The sequence below is a fragment of the Mytilus trossulus genome, chromosome 5 (genome assembly GCF_036588685.1).
Source record: "Mytilus trossulus isolate FHL-02 chromosome 5, PNRI_Mtr1.1.1.hap1, whole genome shotgun sequence".
NCBI lineage: Eukaryota > Metazoa > Mollusca > Bivalvia > Mytilida > Mytilidae > Mytilus > Mytilus trossulus.
The window spans coordinates 19853229-19874938 of NC_086377.1; the positions used below are offsets into that span (position 1 = coordinate 19853229).

Consider the following 21710-nt stretch of genomic DNA (forward strand, 5'->3'; position numbering starts at 1 on the left):
CTTTTGAAATCCCCACACTGAAACAACATACATTCTTGTACGGAATAATAAAACAAATCAGATGAAATAAAAGGCTAGTCCCATAGGGCCACTCTTATCCTACCTCCTGCCTGTTTGAGAACTTGTAAACTGTCTAGATCCCCACCCCCAAATCATGAATATCACTTTACTAGACCAGACCAATTTGTATTGGACTTTGCTTAATGTCAGGCGACCCGTGGGAATGACTAATTTTGAGAGCTTTGTTTGGGAGACTTTGTAGCAGCATCCTGTTACAATCATTTCTTGATAAAGTTTTTTTCTTTTTTAAGTAGGAAAAAAAAGTTAACCATGCAATCTACATACTATCTATTTGAAATATTACAATCTACCGTTACAAACTTTCCACAGGTGCTATCCAGCACTTTGATTTTTAAACCTGACAGGAAACCATAAGAAACCGAAAGCATTTTTTAGTTTTATTTTATTGCAAAATCTGCTTAAAATAATCTGAACAGTATACTTTTTCTTAAAATCCATCTTAAAAGTAACAGTATTATAAAACTCCTAAATATGTGCTTGTTTTGAAAACAATTAGTACAATTTATTCAGAATTTTCCATATTTTCTCCATTGATACAGGATACCATAATCGTTGAATCATGATGTTTAAGCAAAAAAAATGTATTTATATTTGGTTTTGATTTTCCAGTTAATATATACAATTTATTCCAAATCATTGGCAATGTAACATTCTTTAAATCCAGTAAAGAAAAATCCTTTAACTTGGAATTAAAATCTTTAAAATAGACACAATGTGATACTTGTGACCTGTACACCATCTTCAGGGTTTCCACATTTCAACCTACTTTAGTGGGCTAAAATCAATAAAGTACTTCCTTTCAAGTCATGCATGCTAAAAGTTTACTTCTCGTTTGACAAATTTATTGCGTTTCTGATAAGTGTTTGCAGAACATGAATAAAAAATATTAATTAAAAACTGTGACAGGATTCCAACTTTGTACATTCCAAGTGTAACAGTATATTAACATGTATTTTTTATTAAATTATATCTATTCACCTAAAATATCCAGTAATATTTACTGCTGAAGTTAAATCAATCCAACGACCATTGGTACAATGAAAAGAGACGTAATTTCGATTGATTTTTCCAAGGACTCTTCACGTCATTATTGGGAAATGAAGTGTGTTCTAACGTCTGTCAAATATGAAATCGATTTTGTCAAGTCATTGGGCATTTATTTTCACACAGGATCGTATGTAACATTATGCACATAGGAAAAATAACAGACCACCGGCGCAATCTCTTTGACAATTGTATTTTCCCCTTTTAAACAAGACGAAACAAGTCTACAGATTATGTTTGCTAACATCCTGTTGGAAACAAAAACAATGTTTAGACCTAGTATGTTGTACATCCAGCTGTAATGGCGTGATCACATGTTAGTCACATGTTTCACGTATGACCGGAAATGGTTAGAACTTAAGGACAAAAACAATTTTAATAAATAACTGGACTTCTGTTTCGTGTGAAATGTAACGCATAACGGCAACGTAATTTTCTTACTTAATTATTACGAAGATCAAAACAAGAATGTAAATCATCTTGGATTTACCTGTTTGAACATCTCGCGAGAGTTCATATTTGCATATTGTTTTTAAGAATTCTATTACAACAAAGCAGATTACATCATCTAAAAATTGCGTTATGAAATCGGACACAAAAATCATGCCACTCTTCTTACATCTGCTACATAAATACTTATAGTTCTCGGCATTTTCTTCTCACTATTCTTATTGGTCGATGTTCTTTGTTATTTGAAAGCAAAAGTTACGAATTTGCCGGTGACGATTATCTATAAATCAGTCAGCGTTATCCTCTTCGGAAGCAATAAATAACGCGAGAAACGAAACAAAAATACGGTTGTAGAATCTTTGAAATTCGTATATTTTAATTTTTTTTCTAGGGAAGTGTAGCATACACTTGTATGTTGATAAAAATCATGGCATCTTTAGATGTAGTTGCAACTTTTCTTACAGTAATTCACATTTTATCACTTTTCTATAGTTATAGGAAACGGAGCCCAATAGCAAATTATGGTCCATATATGACACCTGGTGATTGCCCCTAGGTAACAAGGTTAATCATGTCATTACAATCAATTATTGTGGATAAGACTTCAAAGGTGTTAAACTTTATTACTAGCCAGGTAATTTAATTAAGACAATGTACCTTTTTGTCATAAATATGATGAATGTGTGGCATTTTATTTTCGATCTCCAAGTCACAATGGAAGAGTGTATGCATGAAGACTTTCGTGAATTTAGAATTGAATTGAAGTAATCAAAATTAAACTATGACTTCACAGAAACATCGTCCATCTCAACAATTATTAGTATAATACAATTAACTGTGTTATCCACAATGTATTATTAAACAGTTTTCTATTCCAGTTATTAAAGTGTTTATTCAATCTATCAACCCTTGAGAGACAAGAAGTTCCTCAGACTGAACAAGAAGTTACCTATGGTTAGTAAGATTAAAAATGAAAATTGTCAATTGATTTAAATTACACTCATTATTCAATGTTAAGGATGTTTGCTACTCCCTGACTTTTTAAACGATGTAAAAGAAAATTATGAAAAGAAAAGTGAGGGTTAGCAGGCAAAATTTATAAAACTATTTAGGATTCCGAATATCTGACTTAAAGTAAAAAAATAAGACTAGTGGACATTCTTAATGGCTTTAATACAGTGGCCTTTTGCTGTTGACTGGTCTTTGGTTGGGTTGTTGTCTCTTTGACATATTCCCGTTTCCATTCTTAATCTTAATTGAAAAACTTAGTAATTATATAAACACTCATAAACAGTTTTCAAAGTTATGAAGATTTTCTATGCTTGCTGATTAGAAAATATGAATCAGTGTGTATTTAAGGTGGTACCTAACACTTTAACTAAAATTAATTTGGCTCGTTTAATTTTCTTAAAATTTTGACAAAGTATTTGCTTTGACCCTTTGACAAAAATATAAAAGTTTCAAAAAAATTTAACCAACTGTTTAATCAGAAACTCTGGTTATGTTCCGGACCATATGAGTATTTGGACCATACGCGTATGGTCATGACCATATGGGTATATACTCATATGGTCCGACCATACGCATATGGTTTGACCGTACGCGTATGGTCGGGGTAATTAACAGATTTACTTCTAGTTGTCACGTCATGAAAAAGACCCTTCCAAAGGTAATTTTATTATAGATCTATAAAATAAATTAAAAATAGCAAGATTAACAAAATGAAATAAGCAGTTTCAGACAGTAAATTTCATCACGAGTCAAAACTACAGTAAACACATTTTTTTTTTTCATTTTTCGATGTGTTATTACGAGTGAATGGCCAAATTTTTGACCTGGGAAGATAACTTCCAAAAAATATCTTAATGAACTGTTACACAAGAAATCAATTGTTTTACTATAACATGTATAAACTGACGTAAAAGTCGACAGGATAAAGAGTGTAATAATTTGCTTACTTTTGAAACTTTATATAATAAGCCTTTATTTAGCAGTGCAATATTCAGAATTTTTATGCTAATACATGTTTTTGTTGTTAAAAAATTAATGACGTAACCGGCAAGGAACCTAGTTTAATTTTCTAAGTTGTCTGGTGATATGATGCACTTCAGTCTTGTTACAATATTGGAGATCTAGAGCTTTTTAAAAACATTGTACCCACATCGGAATGACCAAGGACCCAAGAAAAGCTATGGTACTGTATGGAAGTAAATGTCACCCTACGCATACAAGCAAGAATACCATTAGCAATGAAAAGTAGCTTTGGCATAATTATTTAATGCTATTTGAAATGTAAATAATACAATTGCATGTAGAAATCACTGTTTTTTATAAAGTTTTCTAATGCATATTATTGAAAAACAAATATCTACTGTGAAAGTACTTTTATTCGTGGGGTACCAATTTTCGTGGTTTTCGTGGATGGCTTTATCCACGAATTTAAGTGTCCAACGAAATAAAACAACCATTGTCCAAATCAAGACATGCAAAGATCCCCATCGGTAGGTTTGACTACTGATATGATCTAGAGAATATATAGAATCTGAAATCTGAAAATACTTTAATAACAGTCACAGAACTACAACCGCATGCAGGATTATACCCATTTAATCTTTTATAACCTAAACTGTACAACTTTTGCTCTTATAATTCTCCTAAAATATTTTTGATCGATGAAAGTCAAGATTTCCTGTGTTGATATGTTTATATGATAAAGTGTTCATTTTATATCTTCATAGTTCTCGTACATACGGGAAATAAAAATTTCATGCTGAGCTTGATTTTGATAAGAATTATTTGACAATGCAAGATACATTTAGTGCATTTGTTTATGCTACTGTTTTCTTTAGGTGACATGTTTATGGCCTAATTAACACCTTTGATGGTCTTTAATCTGTTGATCACTTTATCATGGGTTAATTAGTGTTATCACTACATTTACACAGGTCAATGTTTACTTTGCAATTTCCTTTAATCTAAACTATTTGTAAACGTTTCTTTTAAAAGGATTTAATTTTTTAATTTTTTTTTAGAAAACTAAAATCCACGAATTCAAAAACCCACGAACATGTAAATATTGCTCAAACCACGAAAATTGATACCCACGAATTAAAGTACCTTCACAGTATATGGTCCAAATACTCATATGGTCCGGCCCGTTAATAACCAAACGAGTATCATTCTCATATGGTCCGACCATATGAGTATACGCATATGGTCATGACCATACGCGTATGGTCCAAATACTCATATGGTCCGGAACAGTTATATAGCAATTTGACAAACACCTTTTTATCACTGAGAAGCTTATTATTCTCTTTACAACACAAAGTAATTAAAACCTTTAACTGACTTTACAGAGTTATCTCCCTGTAGTGTTAGGTACCACCTTAAACCAGAATATATGTTTTTTTAACGATTTTACTGATAAAATATAGGATTATCTTGATTACATTTCAGCAAACAAAACAAAACCAGAGATGACCTATATAGACTGGGAAAACCAGACTAGAGAGAGTATTAATAGACAATACAGAGCTTTACATGAAGATGTAAGTGTTAAGTGCCCAAATTTTTATATACTATTCCCAATGAAGCTTATGCCTTTAAATTGTTCATGACATGCCTATTCCATTTAAGAAATGACTGTAATATTTTTTCTGTCTATGAAGAAATAACTTTCATTTTTTTTTATGTTATTTCGAATAGACAGAAAAAATAATTCAGTCATTTCTTTTAATTTAATTCTAAATTCCATATTGAACCGTAAAAAAACATGAAAAGACGTTGATGACGTCACAGTCACATTATGTCTATGGGCTCATAACAAAATAATGTCAGCCAATCAGAAGACACGTTGCATCCAAAATTGAATTATTTAGAAAATATTCAATTTCATACTTATTTCATACAAACATGACAAATTTTCCAGATTAAATCTGTTTAAGAAAGAATTTAACATTTCATTACATTTATACTCTTACACTGTAATGTTTTCTATCATAGAGTCTATTGAATATTATTTCAAAAATATAATTACATGTATATGCTTTATTCAACTTTTACATTGACACATATAGTTATGAATCCAGTGTCTTTTATAGAAAATTGAGAACAAGAAATTAGTATGAATTTCATTATCACTGAACTAGTATATATATTTGTTTAGGGGCCAGCTGACGGACACCTCCGGTTGCGGGAATTTCTTGCTATATTGATGACCTGTTGATGACCTTCTGCTGTTGTTTTTTCTATGGTCAGGTTGTTGTCTCTATGACACATTCCCCATTTCCATTCTCAATTTTATTGTAAGTGTACAATTATTTTGTAGTTTCCACTGAAGAGTCATTATGGTAAAGTTCTTGTCAAGTTAAAAAGTATGGTTCCTGTGACAGATGAGACAGGTAAATCAGGCGCGGATCCAGACATTTTAAAAAGAGGGGTTCCAGCTACATTCTCCCATTCAAATGCATTGATCGGCCCCAAAAACCCCTGGAACCCCTCCCCCTTTTATAAACTTTTACAGGCTATATTGTGTTAGGGTTATTCCATTAAAATATGTGTGGGAGGGTAGGAAGGAAAGTGTAATCATTAAATGTGGGTCATGAATCTTTGTCAGTTTTCGTCTCTTACCATTATGCAAAATTATCTAAAAAAATGGTTCTTGGTTGTCATGGTTGTAGGGATATTTTGAAGGTCCCTTCCTACCCTCCCATATTCACATATAACGATAAATACACATTAAAGGAAACAACAAAATAGATAGAAAATTTTCATCAGCAAAAAAAAATAGCATGACACTGGTGATAAAATAGTTTTCTCCAGAACTATTGATTATACCATAGAGAATAAAGAGATTTTATATTTCCTCACACTTGATGGTTTGAATATGAAGGCTTGTGTTTTGAATAATTGAAAGGAGTAGGTCCAGTAATACCCGTTTTTGGCCCCAAAATATAGCAGTTTTACAAAATTGTTAAAATGTAAACTTTTAGTTATTTATTGGATAGTAGAATGGTTCTGCTACATAAATATGGGCTGTTTTTGACAATACAATGCACATATATTGAGTACTAGCACCATTAAGTCAGGCTAAATTACTGAAATCTTAACAATTCCAGCATTTTACTTAAATTTTAGACGGTTTCCTTGTAAAACGAAAGTGGACGCATTCGTGTTCATCCAAAATATTGAAATGGAAGTTGTATTTGATGATAATACATAACATATATAAAGATTGAGGATGAACACAGATGCAGCCACTTTTGTTTTTGACAAAAACCATCTGAAAAGTGACATTTTTTTTGCATCTTTGGTAGATTTTTCATATTTGAGCTTGAATAAGATCGTTTTTTAATGACTGGATAAGTTAAAATCTTTCACACAAATTAATTGAATCATATGAAATAGACACTTAAGTGTTTAAAAAGTGGTCAAAATCTTTCGTCCGATGGAACTGAAATTTGAGGCCAAAATAGGTCCTTACTGGACCTACTCCTTTGTTGTTTTAAAAGAGGAGAAAAAAAAGAATATAGGAGGTTTTACCAAAGATTTACATCAGATATTCTTACAAATATTATATGTTATCATTTAAACACAAACACCAAAGCGTTTACATGAAAATATGAAATCCTAGAACCTCTCTCATTATTTTAAGGGATGGTATAAATGTGTTCATAAGGTCAAAGTTTTTGTTGAGCCTGCAACTTTTGTTGCAGAAATATAAAAGCTCGACAAAAGGATCATAGTGATCCTACGGCGGCGTTAGTTAAATTCTTAAAAGCTGTATATTTTAGAATGTTGGAGACCTGAATGCTTCATACTTTGTATATATATGCCTCATGTTAGTGATATGCAAAGTTTCCGTTAGTCAAATGTCCAATGTCCTTGACCTCTTTTTCATGGTTCAGTGACTATTTAAAAAAAAGTTCAGATTTTTTGTATGTTAAATTCTCTCTTATTATAAGTAATAGGATAACTATATTTGGTAAGTACGTACCTTTAAATGTGACAGTTGTAATAAAGCTCTATATTAAGGACTTGTAACATAATATCAAATATTAGTAAAGAAGACGAGTTTCAGCGTGTGCACTCTTGTTTTTATCTTGTTTATTCATTAAGAAATATCTTTTCTATCTTTGACAAATCATCAGAATCCATAGAAAATGCAAGAGTTGTCTCTCTTCTATTAGAATTGAATTGAAAGTTTATGTCATTCACATATTTTTCTAAAAATAATTATATTTGATTCATTATAAGGCCTAGGTATGGAGGGGACCTTTATTTCAGTACTCCTCATTATTTAAATGATTATTCTTTATTTATATGGTTTGCCTGGCATTGATCTCTTTTCTTTAATTTTATGCCTATTTTAATCTACTAGTATTCTTTTCTCTTTTTTTTTTTGGACCATTTTTCCTTCTCTGGGCCCGTTATTCTCTATTGTTTGAACCCTATCCAGACCCTCTTTCTTGACAGCTTTATATTTTTCCACTTATATTATATATTCCAATCTAACAGAATAAAATTGAAAATGGAACATGGGAATGTGTCAAAAAAACATCAACCCGACCCGTTTTAAAGCTGGTAAAAAATACCACACCAGGAATCAGCTGGCCCCTTAACTAAAATGTATACTAGTACTCTGATGCTTGGAACATTGGTTTATATAGAGATTTTATTTCATTGCAGATGAAAGTATATTGTATCACTACGGCAACACACACCTCAATCTGCCCCCAGGAACACCATGTTATGGGAAAAACAGTAAGATTTGTTGGATCAAATGTAAGGTAGGTTATATCACTATGGTGTGGGTCTCATTGCTGTCTAAGCGTGACATGGGATTGCCGATTTTTTGTAAGCGTGACACGTGAAAGTCAAATTATTGTGTCTTGAAAACAGGAAATGAGGTCTAACAGGATCAGGGAAATGACAAAAAAATTAGAATTGCTTACGCATATAGTGTAAGCGGGATACGGGAATCTGACGAAACAGTAAGCGGGATCCGGGATCGGAACCCCCCAATGAGACCCCCATGACAATCACCTCTACATTTTATCAATGCTCAGAGTTATTTCGATGATATTTATTCTGAACTGTTTGGCTATTTATTCTATAAACTTCAAGATGTCTTAAAATGGTGTCTCATAAAGTTTATAAGATACAATAAATTTGGCCTTTTTAACTTGTTCGGATTCAAGCTCCACTGATTAGTCTTTTGTAGAAGAAACGTGTGTCTGGCATGTATACAAAATTTAGTCCTGGTATCTATGATGAGTTTATTCATTATTAATCGTTTGATACCAAATTTCAGTTTTCGAGGGTACAGGTGAACCACAAATTTAAATGTTCAACAAATTACAAATTTTGTATCAGGTTGTAGGCAGAGCGTGGCTAAGCCAAGAAATCACATATGGACCATAATTTGCTATTGGGCTCCGTTTCCTATAACTATAGAAAAGTGATAAAATGTGAATTACTGTAAGAAAAGTTGCAACTACATCTAAAGATGCTATTATCTTTATCAACATACAAGTGTATGCTACACTTCCCTAGAAAAAAAATTAAAATATAAGAATTTCAAAGATTCTACAACCGTATTTTTGTGTCGTTTCTCGCGTTATTTATTGCTTCCGAAGAGCATAACGCTGACTGATTTATAGATAATCGTCACCGGCAAATTCGTAACTTTTGCTTTCAAATAACAAAGAACATCGACCAATAAGAATAGTGAGAAGAAAATGCCGAGAACTATAAGTATTTATGTAGCAGATGTAAGAACAGTGGCGTGATTTTTGTGTCCGATTTCATAACGCAATTTTTAGATGATGTAATCTGCTTTGTTGTAATAGAATTCTTAAAAACAATATGCAAATATGAACTCTCGCGAGATGTTCAAACAGGTAAATCCGAGATGATTTACAGTCTTGTTTTGATCTTCGTAATAATTAAGTAAGAAAATTACGTTGCCGTTATGCGTTACATTTCACACTAAACAGAAGTCCAGTTATTTATTAAAATTGTTTTTGTCCTTAAGTTCTAACCATTTCCGGTCATACGTGAAACATGTGACTAACATGTGATCACGCCATTACCGCCGGATGTACGAAATACTAGGTCTAAACATTGTTTTTGTTTCCAACGGGATGTTAGCAAACATAATCTGTAGACTTGTTTCGTCTTGTTTAAAAGGGGAAAATACAATTGTCAAAGAGATTGCGCCGGTGGTCTGTTATTTTTCCTATGTGCATAATGTTACATACGATCCTGTGTGAAAATAAATGTCCAATGACTTGACAAAATCGATTTCATATTTGACAGACGTTAGAACACACTTCGTTTCCCGATAATGACGTGAAGAGTCCTTGGAAAAATCAATCGAAATTACGTCTCTTATCATTGTACCAATGCTCGTTGGATTGATTTAACTTCAGCAGTAAATATTACTGGATATTTTAGGTGAATAAATATAATTTAATAAAAAATACATGTTAATATACCGTTACACTTGGAATGTACAAAGTTGGAATCCTGTCACAGTTTTTAATTAATATTTTTTATTCATGTTCTGCAAACACTTATTAGAAACGCAATAAATTTGTCAAAGGAGAGGTAAACTTTTAGCATGCATGACTTGAAAGGAAGTACTTTATTGATTTTAGCCCACTAAAGTAGGTTAAAATGTGGAAACCCTGTAGATGGTGTACAGGTCACAAGTATCACATTGTGTCTATTTTAAAGATTTTAATTCCAAGTTGAAGGATTTTTCTTTACTGGATTTAAAGAATGTTACATTGCCAATGATTTGGAATAAATTGTATATATTAACTGGAAAATCAAAACCAAATATAAAAACATTTTTTTTGCTTAAACATCATGATTCAACGATTATGGTATCCTGTATCAATGGAGAAAATATGGAAAATTCTGAATGAATTGTACTAATTGTTTTCAAAACAAGCACATATTTAGGAGTTTTATAATACTGTTACATTTACGATGGATTTTAAGAAAAAGTATACTGTTCAGATTATTTTAAGCAGATTTTGCAATAAAATAAAACTAAAAAAATGCTTTCGGTTTCTTATGGTTTCCTGTCAGGTTTAAAAAAAACTTTAATATAACATTGAAAATAGATTTTAAATATTAACATGAAGCAAGTAACACTAGTAATGGTGTTTATTTATGCCTTTTGAATTATATTGTGCAAAATAAAGAAAATAAAGATTGGTTTCCTGTTTGGTTTCATGTCACGTAAACGGTGAATCAAAATGTATTAATTTTTTCTCGAAAAACTCAATTGTTCCATTCATACTATTCTAACACCAACACAACCCACTAAATAAAAGTTAAAATTTAAGAACTTATAAAAAAGGATACAAAAAGAAACAAAAGGCCGAATACCAAATTATGGTCCATATTCATGAAAAAGGAAAGTTTTCCGCAATTATTGAAAAATTAATACCCACGAAAATGAAGATATTCACAGTAGTCAGTATCTTTTAAAAACAAGATAATACAAGATACCTTATATATAATATGGTATTATTGCGTAACAATTTTCATATTGGCTTAGTTATAGGCCTGAGGGTACCATATTGGCCTGAGGCGAAGCCGAAGGCCAATATGGCTGCCCGAGGACCTATAACTAAGCCAATATGAAAATTGTTACGCAATGATACCTTTATTAATTAACCAGTCCAATATGAACTCTAGCCGGCCCAATATGAAGATTGAAAATAGTGTGAAAATCTGACATTCAGGACTTCAATAGTAGTGATTTGAATATGTATCAATGAAAATTGAGGATTTTAATCAAAACAATAAAATAGTAACAATTTTCTTAAATAATCAACAGTAAATAAACACAACAAGTAAAAAACATGCTTTTATCTAGTTTTCAGATTAAAGCTCTTGGCTGCAGTTTATAGTATTCTTTCTTTCCCCTGAGTATATGTTAATATTGAAAACACCACCTGTTATAGTTGCACCTGCAAACATGGCCATTGGGTTGTCATGTTTGTTAGCAGTTTGATTATTTGTATTTGATACATTTGCATTTAAATTATTATGAACTAATGTATTTGAGTTTGAAAGTTCACAAGGTTCCTCTGAATCTGATGTCGTCTGTAAATCTGAGTTCGGCAACATGACCTTAGATATTGTGTGAGAAGCTTGTTGCTGTTGTTCAATAGACGGTACTGAATAATGAGTTAAGGTACTAATGCCTTTCCAGCCTCCTAATTGAGCAACTTCATTGGCAGGTCTACCATTTTGAAGTAGTGTGGTAGCAAAAGTTTTACCTCCCGAATGATTAACCTTTCTTCCTTGAAGATCTCCTTTTTCTGCCATATTTTTTACCATTTTACCTAATTTATCTTTGCCTATGGTTTGGCGAGTGTACCATATTTCCTCATGTTTATTATCTAAAGGCCTCAAATAAAATCTATGTTCATCAGTTAATGTGTCTTGAGGTCTATGCCATTTGTATTCCTTGTAAACATGAATAGGGCAATTACTTCCTCCTTCCCCGAAAATCTTTGGCGTAATATCCCGGAAATCCCTGCTTTTTGCTCCACTACGGGTTTTGGTGCTTCTTTCTGAAAAAAGTATGCTTATGTCAATATTTAAAGAAGAATTATCCTTCCTGTCTGTACAAAACTTTCACTTTTATATAACAAAAAACATGTATTGCATAGTAAATAAGATTTGTTTTGATAAATATAAAACAATGGTTAATATCCTTAAAAGCACAAATTACCAACTTTTGTCAGGACTGTTGTACATGTACATCCATTATCCACAGAAGTATATATTCTGTGATTTCTAAAAGATTTAAAATATCAACTATTTAAATGATGGAAATCATAACATAATCTCACCAATAAATTCCAAATACTCCTTTCCATCAGATGTAGCTTTTAACTTGACATCTCCCCGTGTCATGTTAACATGGTCTTGTCGACCTCATAGACCAAAGTATGTTGCATTATTTAAAAACACAGCATTCAGTAATGCATCAGGGTTTTCTGGAAAAAGAAAAAAAAAGAACTTAACTAAAATACATGTATCTTAATGTAAATATCCAACTTAAAATAGTATTTAAAGGACAAATACTGTATCAAAATGCAAAAGACCTCTGGAGACACTCTCATTGTTCAAGACCTTATGTGTATTTTAAACATTTTTTATTAGAACAACCATTTAATAATCAGGGATGGATAGAGGGCGACAAGGAAATAAAATAATTTGTTTGCCACAAGGTTAGAAAAATGTTTAATTAAAAGTTACTGACTGACACGCTGGAATACAACATTTTTTTTAAACTTACGTGTTCCAATAACGCCTTTCTCCCTCAAGATTTGGATTTCCTCAGTCGTCAAAGGTTCAGCTCTGTTTGGCTTACTGCCCTTGCCCAATGACTTTAATGCCTTTCGCTTCGCTTCTAATACCCGTCTTGTGTGGTTGAACTCGGGATCCTTTTTAATACTGAAACATTAAAGAAAAGATATGCATAATATCTGACATGTAATTTTTGTATGTACATGTTTTATACTTATAGCAAAGAGAAACCAAGGAATATTCATTGTACACAAGCTTAAGATCATCAAAACCACATTGACCCAGATGATATATATAGTTTTTACCAAAAAAAATGACACAAGGCTAAAATTAAAATATTGGCACTGAATATTCGAGTCATAATGCTTGACAGAATAATGCAAAGGCTATCATGCTATATCAAGACAAGGGAGTTACATGTCTCACAGATATCAAATAATCTACATGAAAATAATCGTACCTTATACTACTTTTTGAGTCCTTCAAATGTCTATCCAAGCTGTTGAACATAGAGGATAAAGAGTCAGGCTCATATTCGTCACCATTTTTCTTCAGGACTCCAAGAAAAAATCTTGATAACAGACTGTCCAAGTCTTTGGCAGGTATTTCCACTGAATCACGCATTTCTCCAACAGATATGAAAAAATCCAGCATCACTTTCAAGTCACTCTTTGTTTTAGTTTTTGTGTTCTTGTTAACACTTAAAGCTAGAAAAGAGTCAGTGTCTTCATCAGTGACAGAGCGAAACCTCTTGCTACTCGAGCTATTTTCTTTGTCTGATTCGTCAATCTCATGATTCTGTGCATTTTCAATGTCCTGCAGAATTTCATTTGGGAAGTTGAAATTCGCTGAATCAACTTCTTCCAGAATCAAATTTCCTTCCCCATTGACATCCGCGAGATTTCTCTTGATGTACTCTGCCTCCCTATTAGATAAAGCGTCGTAGTGAAAATAGTCTTCAACTAACGCATCCATCGCATGATCTATATTTTGTATAGAGCTATTGCTCCATCGTTTTGTTGTCATTTTCTCCTGTCAGACGACACTAGCCGTAGTACTCTAGAGTTATCCGGATTTCAACCGATTAGTCTAGAGCTAATCGAATATGCTAATATTGGGCTTGCTAAACCCGGGCCAATACGGAAAAATCCGTATTGGCCTTATAGGACAAAATTATCGATTTGGCAGTTTTACTCGTATTTAGTCAAATAAGCTCCAGTTAATTAATAATATAAAATATTGTTCATATTATTAGAGATATCTTAAAAATAGAATAAATAGTAAAATGGCTCCCCAATAATTCAAGGCCGTAACTACCATTGAGGCAAGTGAGGCAATTGCCTCACTAAAATTTCGACACAAATATTTTTTTTTTTTTTTTTTTTTTTTTTTTTGTAGTTTACTTTATGGTAAATAAATGTGAGCATACATTAATATGTTTTTTGTTTTTTTCCACCTTAATTTCTATAACAGTTAACTTCGCCATCCCTTTTAAATCATTCTTCCCGGATATAACTCAGCATCTCAACGGGTGATGTTTCTCGATTACATTTTTATACGACCGCAAATTTTGAAAAAATTTTCGTCGTATATTGCTATCACGTTGGCGTCGTCGTCGTCGTCGTCGTCGTCGTCGTCGTCGTCGTCGTCCGAATACTTTTAGTTTTCGCACTCTAACTTTAGTAAAAGTGAATAGAAATCTATGAAATTTTAACACAAGGTTTATGACCACAAAAGGAAGGTTGGTATTGATTTTGGGAGTTTTGGTCCAATCATTTTAGGAATTAGGGGCCAAAAAGGACCCAAATAAGCATTTTCTTGGTTTTCGCGCTATAACTTTAGTTTAAGTTAATAGAAATCTATGAAATTTTGACAAAAGGTTTATGACCACAAAAGAAAGGTTGGGATTGATTTTGGGAGTTTTGGTTTCAACAGTTTAGGAATTAGGGGCCAAAAAAGGGCCCAAATAAGCATTATTCTTGGTTTTCGCACAATCACTTTAGTTTAAGTTAATAGAAATCTATGAAATTTATACACAATGTTAATGACCACAAAAGGAAGGTTGGTATTGATTTTGGGAGTTTAGGTCCCAACAGTTTAGGAATTAGGGGCCAAAAAGGGACCCAAATAAGCATTTTTCTTGGTTTTCGCACCATAACTTTAGTACAAGTAAATAGAAATCTATGAAATTTAAACACAAGGTTTATGACCATAAAAGGAAGGTTGGTATTGATTTTGGGAGTTTTGGTCCTAACAGTTTAGGAAAAAGGGGCCCAAAGGGTCCAAAATTAAACTTTGTTTGATTTCATCAAGAATTGAATAATTGGGGTTCTTTGATATGCGGAATCTAACTGTGTATGTAGATTCTTAATTTTTGGTCCATTTTCAAATTGGTCTACATTAAGGTCCAAAGGGTCCAAAATTAAACTTAGTTTGATTTTGACAAAAAATTAATCGGTTGGGTTCTTTGATATGCTGAATCTAAAAATGTTTTTAGATTCTTGATTATTGGCCCAGTTTTCAAGTTGGTCCAAATCGGGGTCCAAAATTAAACTTTGTTTGATTTCATTAAAAATTGAATAAATGGGGTTCTTTGATATGCCAAATCTAACTGTGTATGTAGATTCCTCATTTTTGGTCCTGTTTTCAAATTGGTCTACATTAAAGTCCAAAGGGTCCAAAATTAAACTTAGTTTGATTTTAACAAAAATTGAAATCTTGGGGTTCTTTGATATGCTGAATCCAAACATGTACTTAGACTTTTGATTATTGGCCCAGTTTTCAAGTTGGTCCAAATCAGGATCTAAAATATTATATTAAGTATTGTGCAATAGCAAGTCTTTTCAATTGCACAGTATTGCACAATGGCAAGAAATAACTAATTGCACAATATTGTGAAATAGCAATATTTTTTTTTAATTAGAGTTATCTTTCTTTGTCCAGAATAGTAAGCAAGAAATATCTAATTGCACAATATTGTGAAATAGCAATATATTTTTTTAATTGGAGTTATCTTTCTTTGTCCAGAATCAACTCAAATCTTTTTTATATACAATGTATATTCACTTTTTACTACCAACTGATAAATTAAAATAATCTTTACCATTCAGTGATAACAAGCAGTTTTTTTACATCTTAATATTTTATGATGTATTTAAATGAGTAGTTATTGTTGCAAACTCCATTAGAAATTTAATTGAGATTAATTTGGAATAAGGGAAAGGGGGATGTGATAAAAAAAAAAATGGGTTCAATTTTCTCATTTGAAATGAAATTTCATAAATAAAATGAAAATTTCTTCAAACATTTTTTTGAGAGGATTAATATTCAACAACATAGTGAATTGCTCTAAGAGAAAACAAAAATTTTAAGTTCATTAGAACACATTCATTCTGTGTCAGAAACCTATGCTGTGTCAACTATTTAATCACAATCCAAATTAAGAGCTGAATCCAGCTTGAATGTTGTGTCCATACTTGCCCCAACCGTTCAGGGTTCAACCTCTGCGGTCGTATAAAGCTACGCCCTGCGGAGCATCTGGTTTACTTAGTAACGGTAATAATCATGGATCTCTGGTTGAAAACAGGTTCTTGCAGAAAAAGGAAAAGCGATAATGAAGGTGAGGAAGGAATATAAATTGTAAATTTGTCACCAGTGATGTTGTTCGTGATCACAACAGGGGTTGATCATTCAGAAAGTATTGAATTATAGATTCATTGGAACCCCAAAACTATAAATAGACTAATAATTTACTGTCTATAGAGGGAGTAGTTCTGTATGCCTTTTTATATCTCCATTTCACAAACTTTATTCGTCCTATACAGATAAACCAAAAATAAATATAGATATTTATGAAACCTGCATGTGTTAGTTTTTAATTGTTCATTTTTCTTTTACCTTAGAAATTAAAATAACATTCCGTTTTCCAATTTGCACTGTTCAAGAACGACAGGGCCTTTAAAACGGGATATTATTATAATTTGGACTTTTTTAATTCGGGACTAACTATTTTCGTGACGTGTCTATATTTTCAGGACAATCCTATTCGGGATCGGACCCATACTCCCACACCCCTTATTTATCGATTCTTGATGATCTAAAATATTTTACCGCTGACTATATACCGAAATAACGAAATTATTTGAAGTCACAAACCTACATGTTTACAAACGGCGAAAACTCTAGTTAAATTCTCCTGTACCCATATTATCTCACAAGTAAACTTACTCTGGATAAAATCATATACATGTATTTCACGGACGCCATCACGAGTTGGTTGACTGTCAGTGTGGAATATCCGTTACACAGATGATATCAGACATGTTCCCATGTTGTAACTACAATCCCATAACGGCGTCACCCTTCCGGAGCACATGAGATTACCCCAAGTTTTAGATGGGGTTCATGTTGCTTAGTCTTTAGCTTTTTATGTTATGTCCTTTGCTATTATATAGATATAGGAAGATGTGGTATGAGTGTCAATGAGACCACTCTCCATCCAAGTTACAATTTATAAAAGTAAAAGCATTATAGATAAATGTAAGGCCTTAAACTTGGACATTGGCTCACACCGAACAACAAGCTATAAAGGGCCCCATAAATAATTTGAATTACTGTTGTAAAACCATTCAAACCGGAAAACCAACGGTCTAATCAATATAAATCATGTTTGTCTTTTTCTTATTTGGCCATGGCGTTATCAGTTAATTTTCTATCTGTGTATTTGAATGTCTTGTTTGTTTGCTTACGGGAAAGCCTAATTCCCTTTTTCAGACACAACTGTTACTACCGATGCTGCTGTTGTGCCAATGGAGAAGGAATCGGAAGTTAACGTAGATCATTGTGTTGATAGCGTGCTACCATTAGAACCACAGACTGGTGAAGTAATGGAAAAGGTGACGAAGATTGGCCCATCATTTGATCCTTTCGTTATTAAGAAACAAAGTTTTTCTGAAAATGAAAAATTGAAGATTCTTTCTACTCCGAGCAGTAGTGATGTAAAAACATTTCCAACTACAAAGGGACGAAAATATTCCAAGGACTGGGAAAAAACTTATCCATGGCTGCGCTACTCAGTTGAAGAAGATGCCGCGTATTGTGCATACTGCTTAGTGTTTGGTGACGGTCACGATGACGGAATGTTTGGAATGATTGGTTTTCGTGACTGGAAAAACGCATCCGGTGACAAGAGAGGTTCACTTAGAATACACGAGAATAGCAAATTACACTCTGCTGCGAAAGAAAAGGCCGATAATCTGATTATGGTTTCGAATGAAAGTAAACCTGATATTTGTAGTAGTCTAAGCAAAGCGTACGAGAACAAGATAGTTCGTAATCGTCAGATACTGCTTGCAATTATAGATGTTATTGTTAGTTTGGGTCAACGGAATATTGCGCTCCGGGGAAACTGGGATAAGGAACTGAAAAAGGAAGACGGTAATTTTCAGTATTTTGTGGATTGGGTAGCTAAATTTGATGAAATTTTACGTAACCATTTGCAGTCACAAGGTCCACATTACCTATCGCCGAAGGTACAGAATGAACTGATTTATTGCTGCGAGACCGAGATACGCGAGAGGATAGTTAATGACTGTAAGCAAGCCGAATTTTATTCGATATGTGCTGATGAGACTACCGATGTCAGCGTTAAGGAGCAGCTTTCATTGTGCATTCGGTATGTAGACGGGATAAAGTCAGAGGTCAGAGAGGAGTTTATGGGATTCGTAGAACTGACAAAAACAGACGCTGAAAATATTGCTGGGAATATTTTGACATACTTAGATAAGTGGGGATTAGAGATTGAAAAGTTAAGAGGACAGGGCTACGACGGTGCTAGTGTCATGAGTGGACACGTAAACGGTGTCCAAACTCGCATTCGGAGAACTAGTCCCAGAGCTTACTATGTCCATTGTCGTTCCCACAACCTTAATTTAGTTGTGACCCAAAGTTGCAAGGTTGTACACCCAATTCGCAATATAATGGATAATGTGGTGCAACTAACCTGGTTCATTTGTGCTTCAGCCAACCGAAAGAATATACTTAAAGAAGAAATGTTTACCGAGTCTGACCTTATGGTTAAGATAATGGAAATTAACGAGGAAGACGATAGCAGCGGTAAATTATTGCAGGAAGCTATGCGTAAAAAATCCATACAACCATTGAGTGAAACCCGTTGGACGGCTCGGGTAGATGCATTGTCCGCAATAATCACAAATTACGAAAAACTTCACAATGCAGTAAACAAGATTGAGGAAAAAAGCAGTGGCGATTCAAAATCTAAGGCAGGTGGTCATCGAAGGTTGATGGAAGACCCAGAATTCATTATGGCTCTAGTTGTTGCACAGTATGTCTTAGCATTTTTGAAGCCTTTGACACTTTCCTTGCAAAAAGTTGACTGTGATATGGTAGTGGCCTTTGATGAGGCACGGAACTTGCTTAGAACTCTGAAATCGATCAGATCAGAGGAAGCATTTTCTAAACTTTTCGAGAGAGCCCGTGTTTTAGCAGATGTAGTAGAAATAATTTTGCAGCCGCGGCGAAGAGTTGGAAGGCAATTACACAGAGACAATCCAAATGTTGACTCGGCAGAACAGCTTTGGCGAGTTTCAATTTTCTATGCCTTTTTAGATCACGTGTGCACTGAGCTTGAAAGAAGATTCCCACAAGAACAACGACAACTGATGATGGGTCAATATCTCTTACCTGGAAAATTTGACTACCTGACAGATGAATGCATAGATGAGATAAAAGAAGCATACAACCCTGATTTACCGGACATTGAAAACTGGCACCAGGAGATCCTAAGATGGAAAACAAAGTTCGCCGGAAGGGAATCTGTTCCTAATTCCCTCCAACAAGCTCTTGTATATGCACACCAGGATTTTTATCCAAACATAAGACGTGTTCTTGTGCTAATGTTAACCTTACCAGTAACGAGCGTCTGCTGTGAACGTTCCTTTTCTGCCCTGAGACGACTGAAAACTTGGGAAAGGGCATGCATGAGTGGTGAGAGATTGTGCGGTCTTGCCATGCTGCATGTGCATCGGGATAAAGATGTTAGCAGACAAAACATTTTGAAACGTTTCGACGAAACTGGCCATAGAAAAATTGGCAAGCTCCAGTTTGAATAAAAATATCCACTGAGCCTATGTACTTTGCTCTATGTTCAGACTACAAACTCAAATAGATATTTTGATATTTATCTGATTTATTAACTAAATTAAAGTGGTTAACTTAAAAATATTATTTGGTGTTACTATCTACATGTCTTGAAATAATAAATGAATGTATAAAAAGTGTCTAAATTTGAGACATTGTAAAACGCTCTAAAAATGCCTAGAATGCAGGATTTTGCACCATTCATTCCATACCCTGTCAAAAAATTCTCGCCTCGCTTCGCTCGGCTCGATGTTTTGCCTCACTAAAATATTGAGCCTAGTTACGGCCTTGCCCATAGTAATTGACTGAAGGGATCAGAGCATGAGTGATTAAGATTTTAAAAGATGTTGACTTGTCGTGGTTATATATATAATTACACCTTATGTAAGAATCCTGGGTTTTGATTGGTTGAAAGCCAGTGTATTTTTCACCAATTTTCAGTTTTCAAATGAATATATTGGTCATATTTTAATGCCGCCGGGGTATTTGCAAAAAGGATATGCCTTATTTATCCTCTCTGCCGTGGTATTTGCCAAAAAAATACTCTATCCCACTGGACGCTTGTAACGTCACGATCATCAATGCGTTTTTGACAATTAACATTTGGTGTAATTAAACAGATATAGCATGTTCTTGAGGGATATTTGCGAAAAATACCCATCTTGAGAATGAATTTCCCTCGCCTTACGGCTCGCGAAATTTAACATTCTCTTAACTGGTATTTTTTTAAAATACCCCTCCTTGACATGATATATCTATTTAAAATTATCTAAAACTGCATCCATGCTTTTGGTCTTCATGGTCTGCATAGAATCATCAGTGAAGTTTCAATCAAAAATTTAAAAGCAATATAAAATACAATGTTGAACGTACGGGGTACTTTTCAGGAGTTTTATATCATATGCAATTTATAACCTTATATTCTACTACATAGTTGATGGTTACTCTTCTCCAGAGCTAACTATACTGTAGATAAATTCATCATAGATTATAAGTTATATGGTTCGATACTGACCCCCTACTGATCCATAGAGGGTTAGTAAAATCCATAGGGGTGAGGCCTGAGGCTGATTCCCCTATGAATTTGATTCATCCTCTATGGATCTGTAGGGGGTCAGTAGTTAAATTATATTTGTTTTTTTGTTATTGCAAAAAAATAAATTGCTCTCTAAAAGTTAGTTGGTTTACTACAGTATTCATTTATTTATCCTTTCAGGATGGTTGGGTTGGATTCAAAGAGTTTATCATTAAGAAGAAGTTGACAGCCAGTGACTTTTATAGTGGTTATCTGATAAATGACATGTATAAAAACAATGTGTTCACTAGATATAGAAATCATTTGTCTGAGCGTGTATCAGATTGCAGCTAATTGATATGTATTTTGACAGAACATTAAATTTGTAATATAAAAAAATCTTTGTCATTCTTATTCCTGAACAACTTGTCCTCAGAGGTGGCTTTATTGATTGGACAGGACCCCCTTATGGAGCTACATATATGGTCCCACTCTTAATGTTGACTCTTTAATATTGAATTTGAAATTTTTATGTCATCCATCAAAAAAAAAAAAAAATTAAATTAAAAAAAAATTAAAAATCCATACAACAGGTTTTGGATGACATTATATAAATAAC

The 21710-nt window shown here is 33.3% G+C and overlaps 1 protein-coding gene across 1 annotated transcript in view; it reads left to right on the plus strand.

Annotated features, from left to right (window-relative positions):
* LOC134717711 (methionyl-tRNA formyltransferase, mitochondrial-like) overlaps nucleotides 1-21445 on the plus strand; it is a 33726-nt gene extending 12281 nt beyond the window's left edge. The window contains exons 7-11 of the mRNA XM_063580203.1: nucleotides 2454-2529; nucleotides 5035-5126; nucleotides 5906-5978; nucleotides 8266-8366; nucleotides 21293-21445. Of these exons, the coding sequence (XP_063436273.1) occupies nucleotides 2454-2529; nucleotides 5035-5126; nucleotides 5906-5978; nucleotides 8266-8366; nucleotides 21293-21445 (495 nt within the window). The remainder of the gene's footprint in view (nucleotides 1-2453; nucleotides 2530-5034; nucleotides 5127-5905; nucleotides 5979-8265; nucleotides 8367-21292) is intronic.
* Nucleotides 21446-21710: the final 265 nt, after the last annotated feature.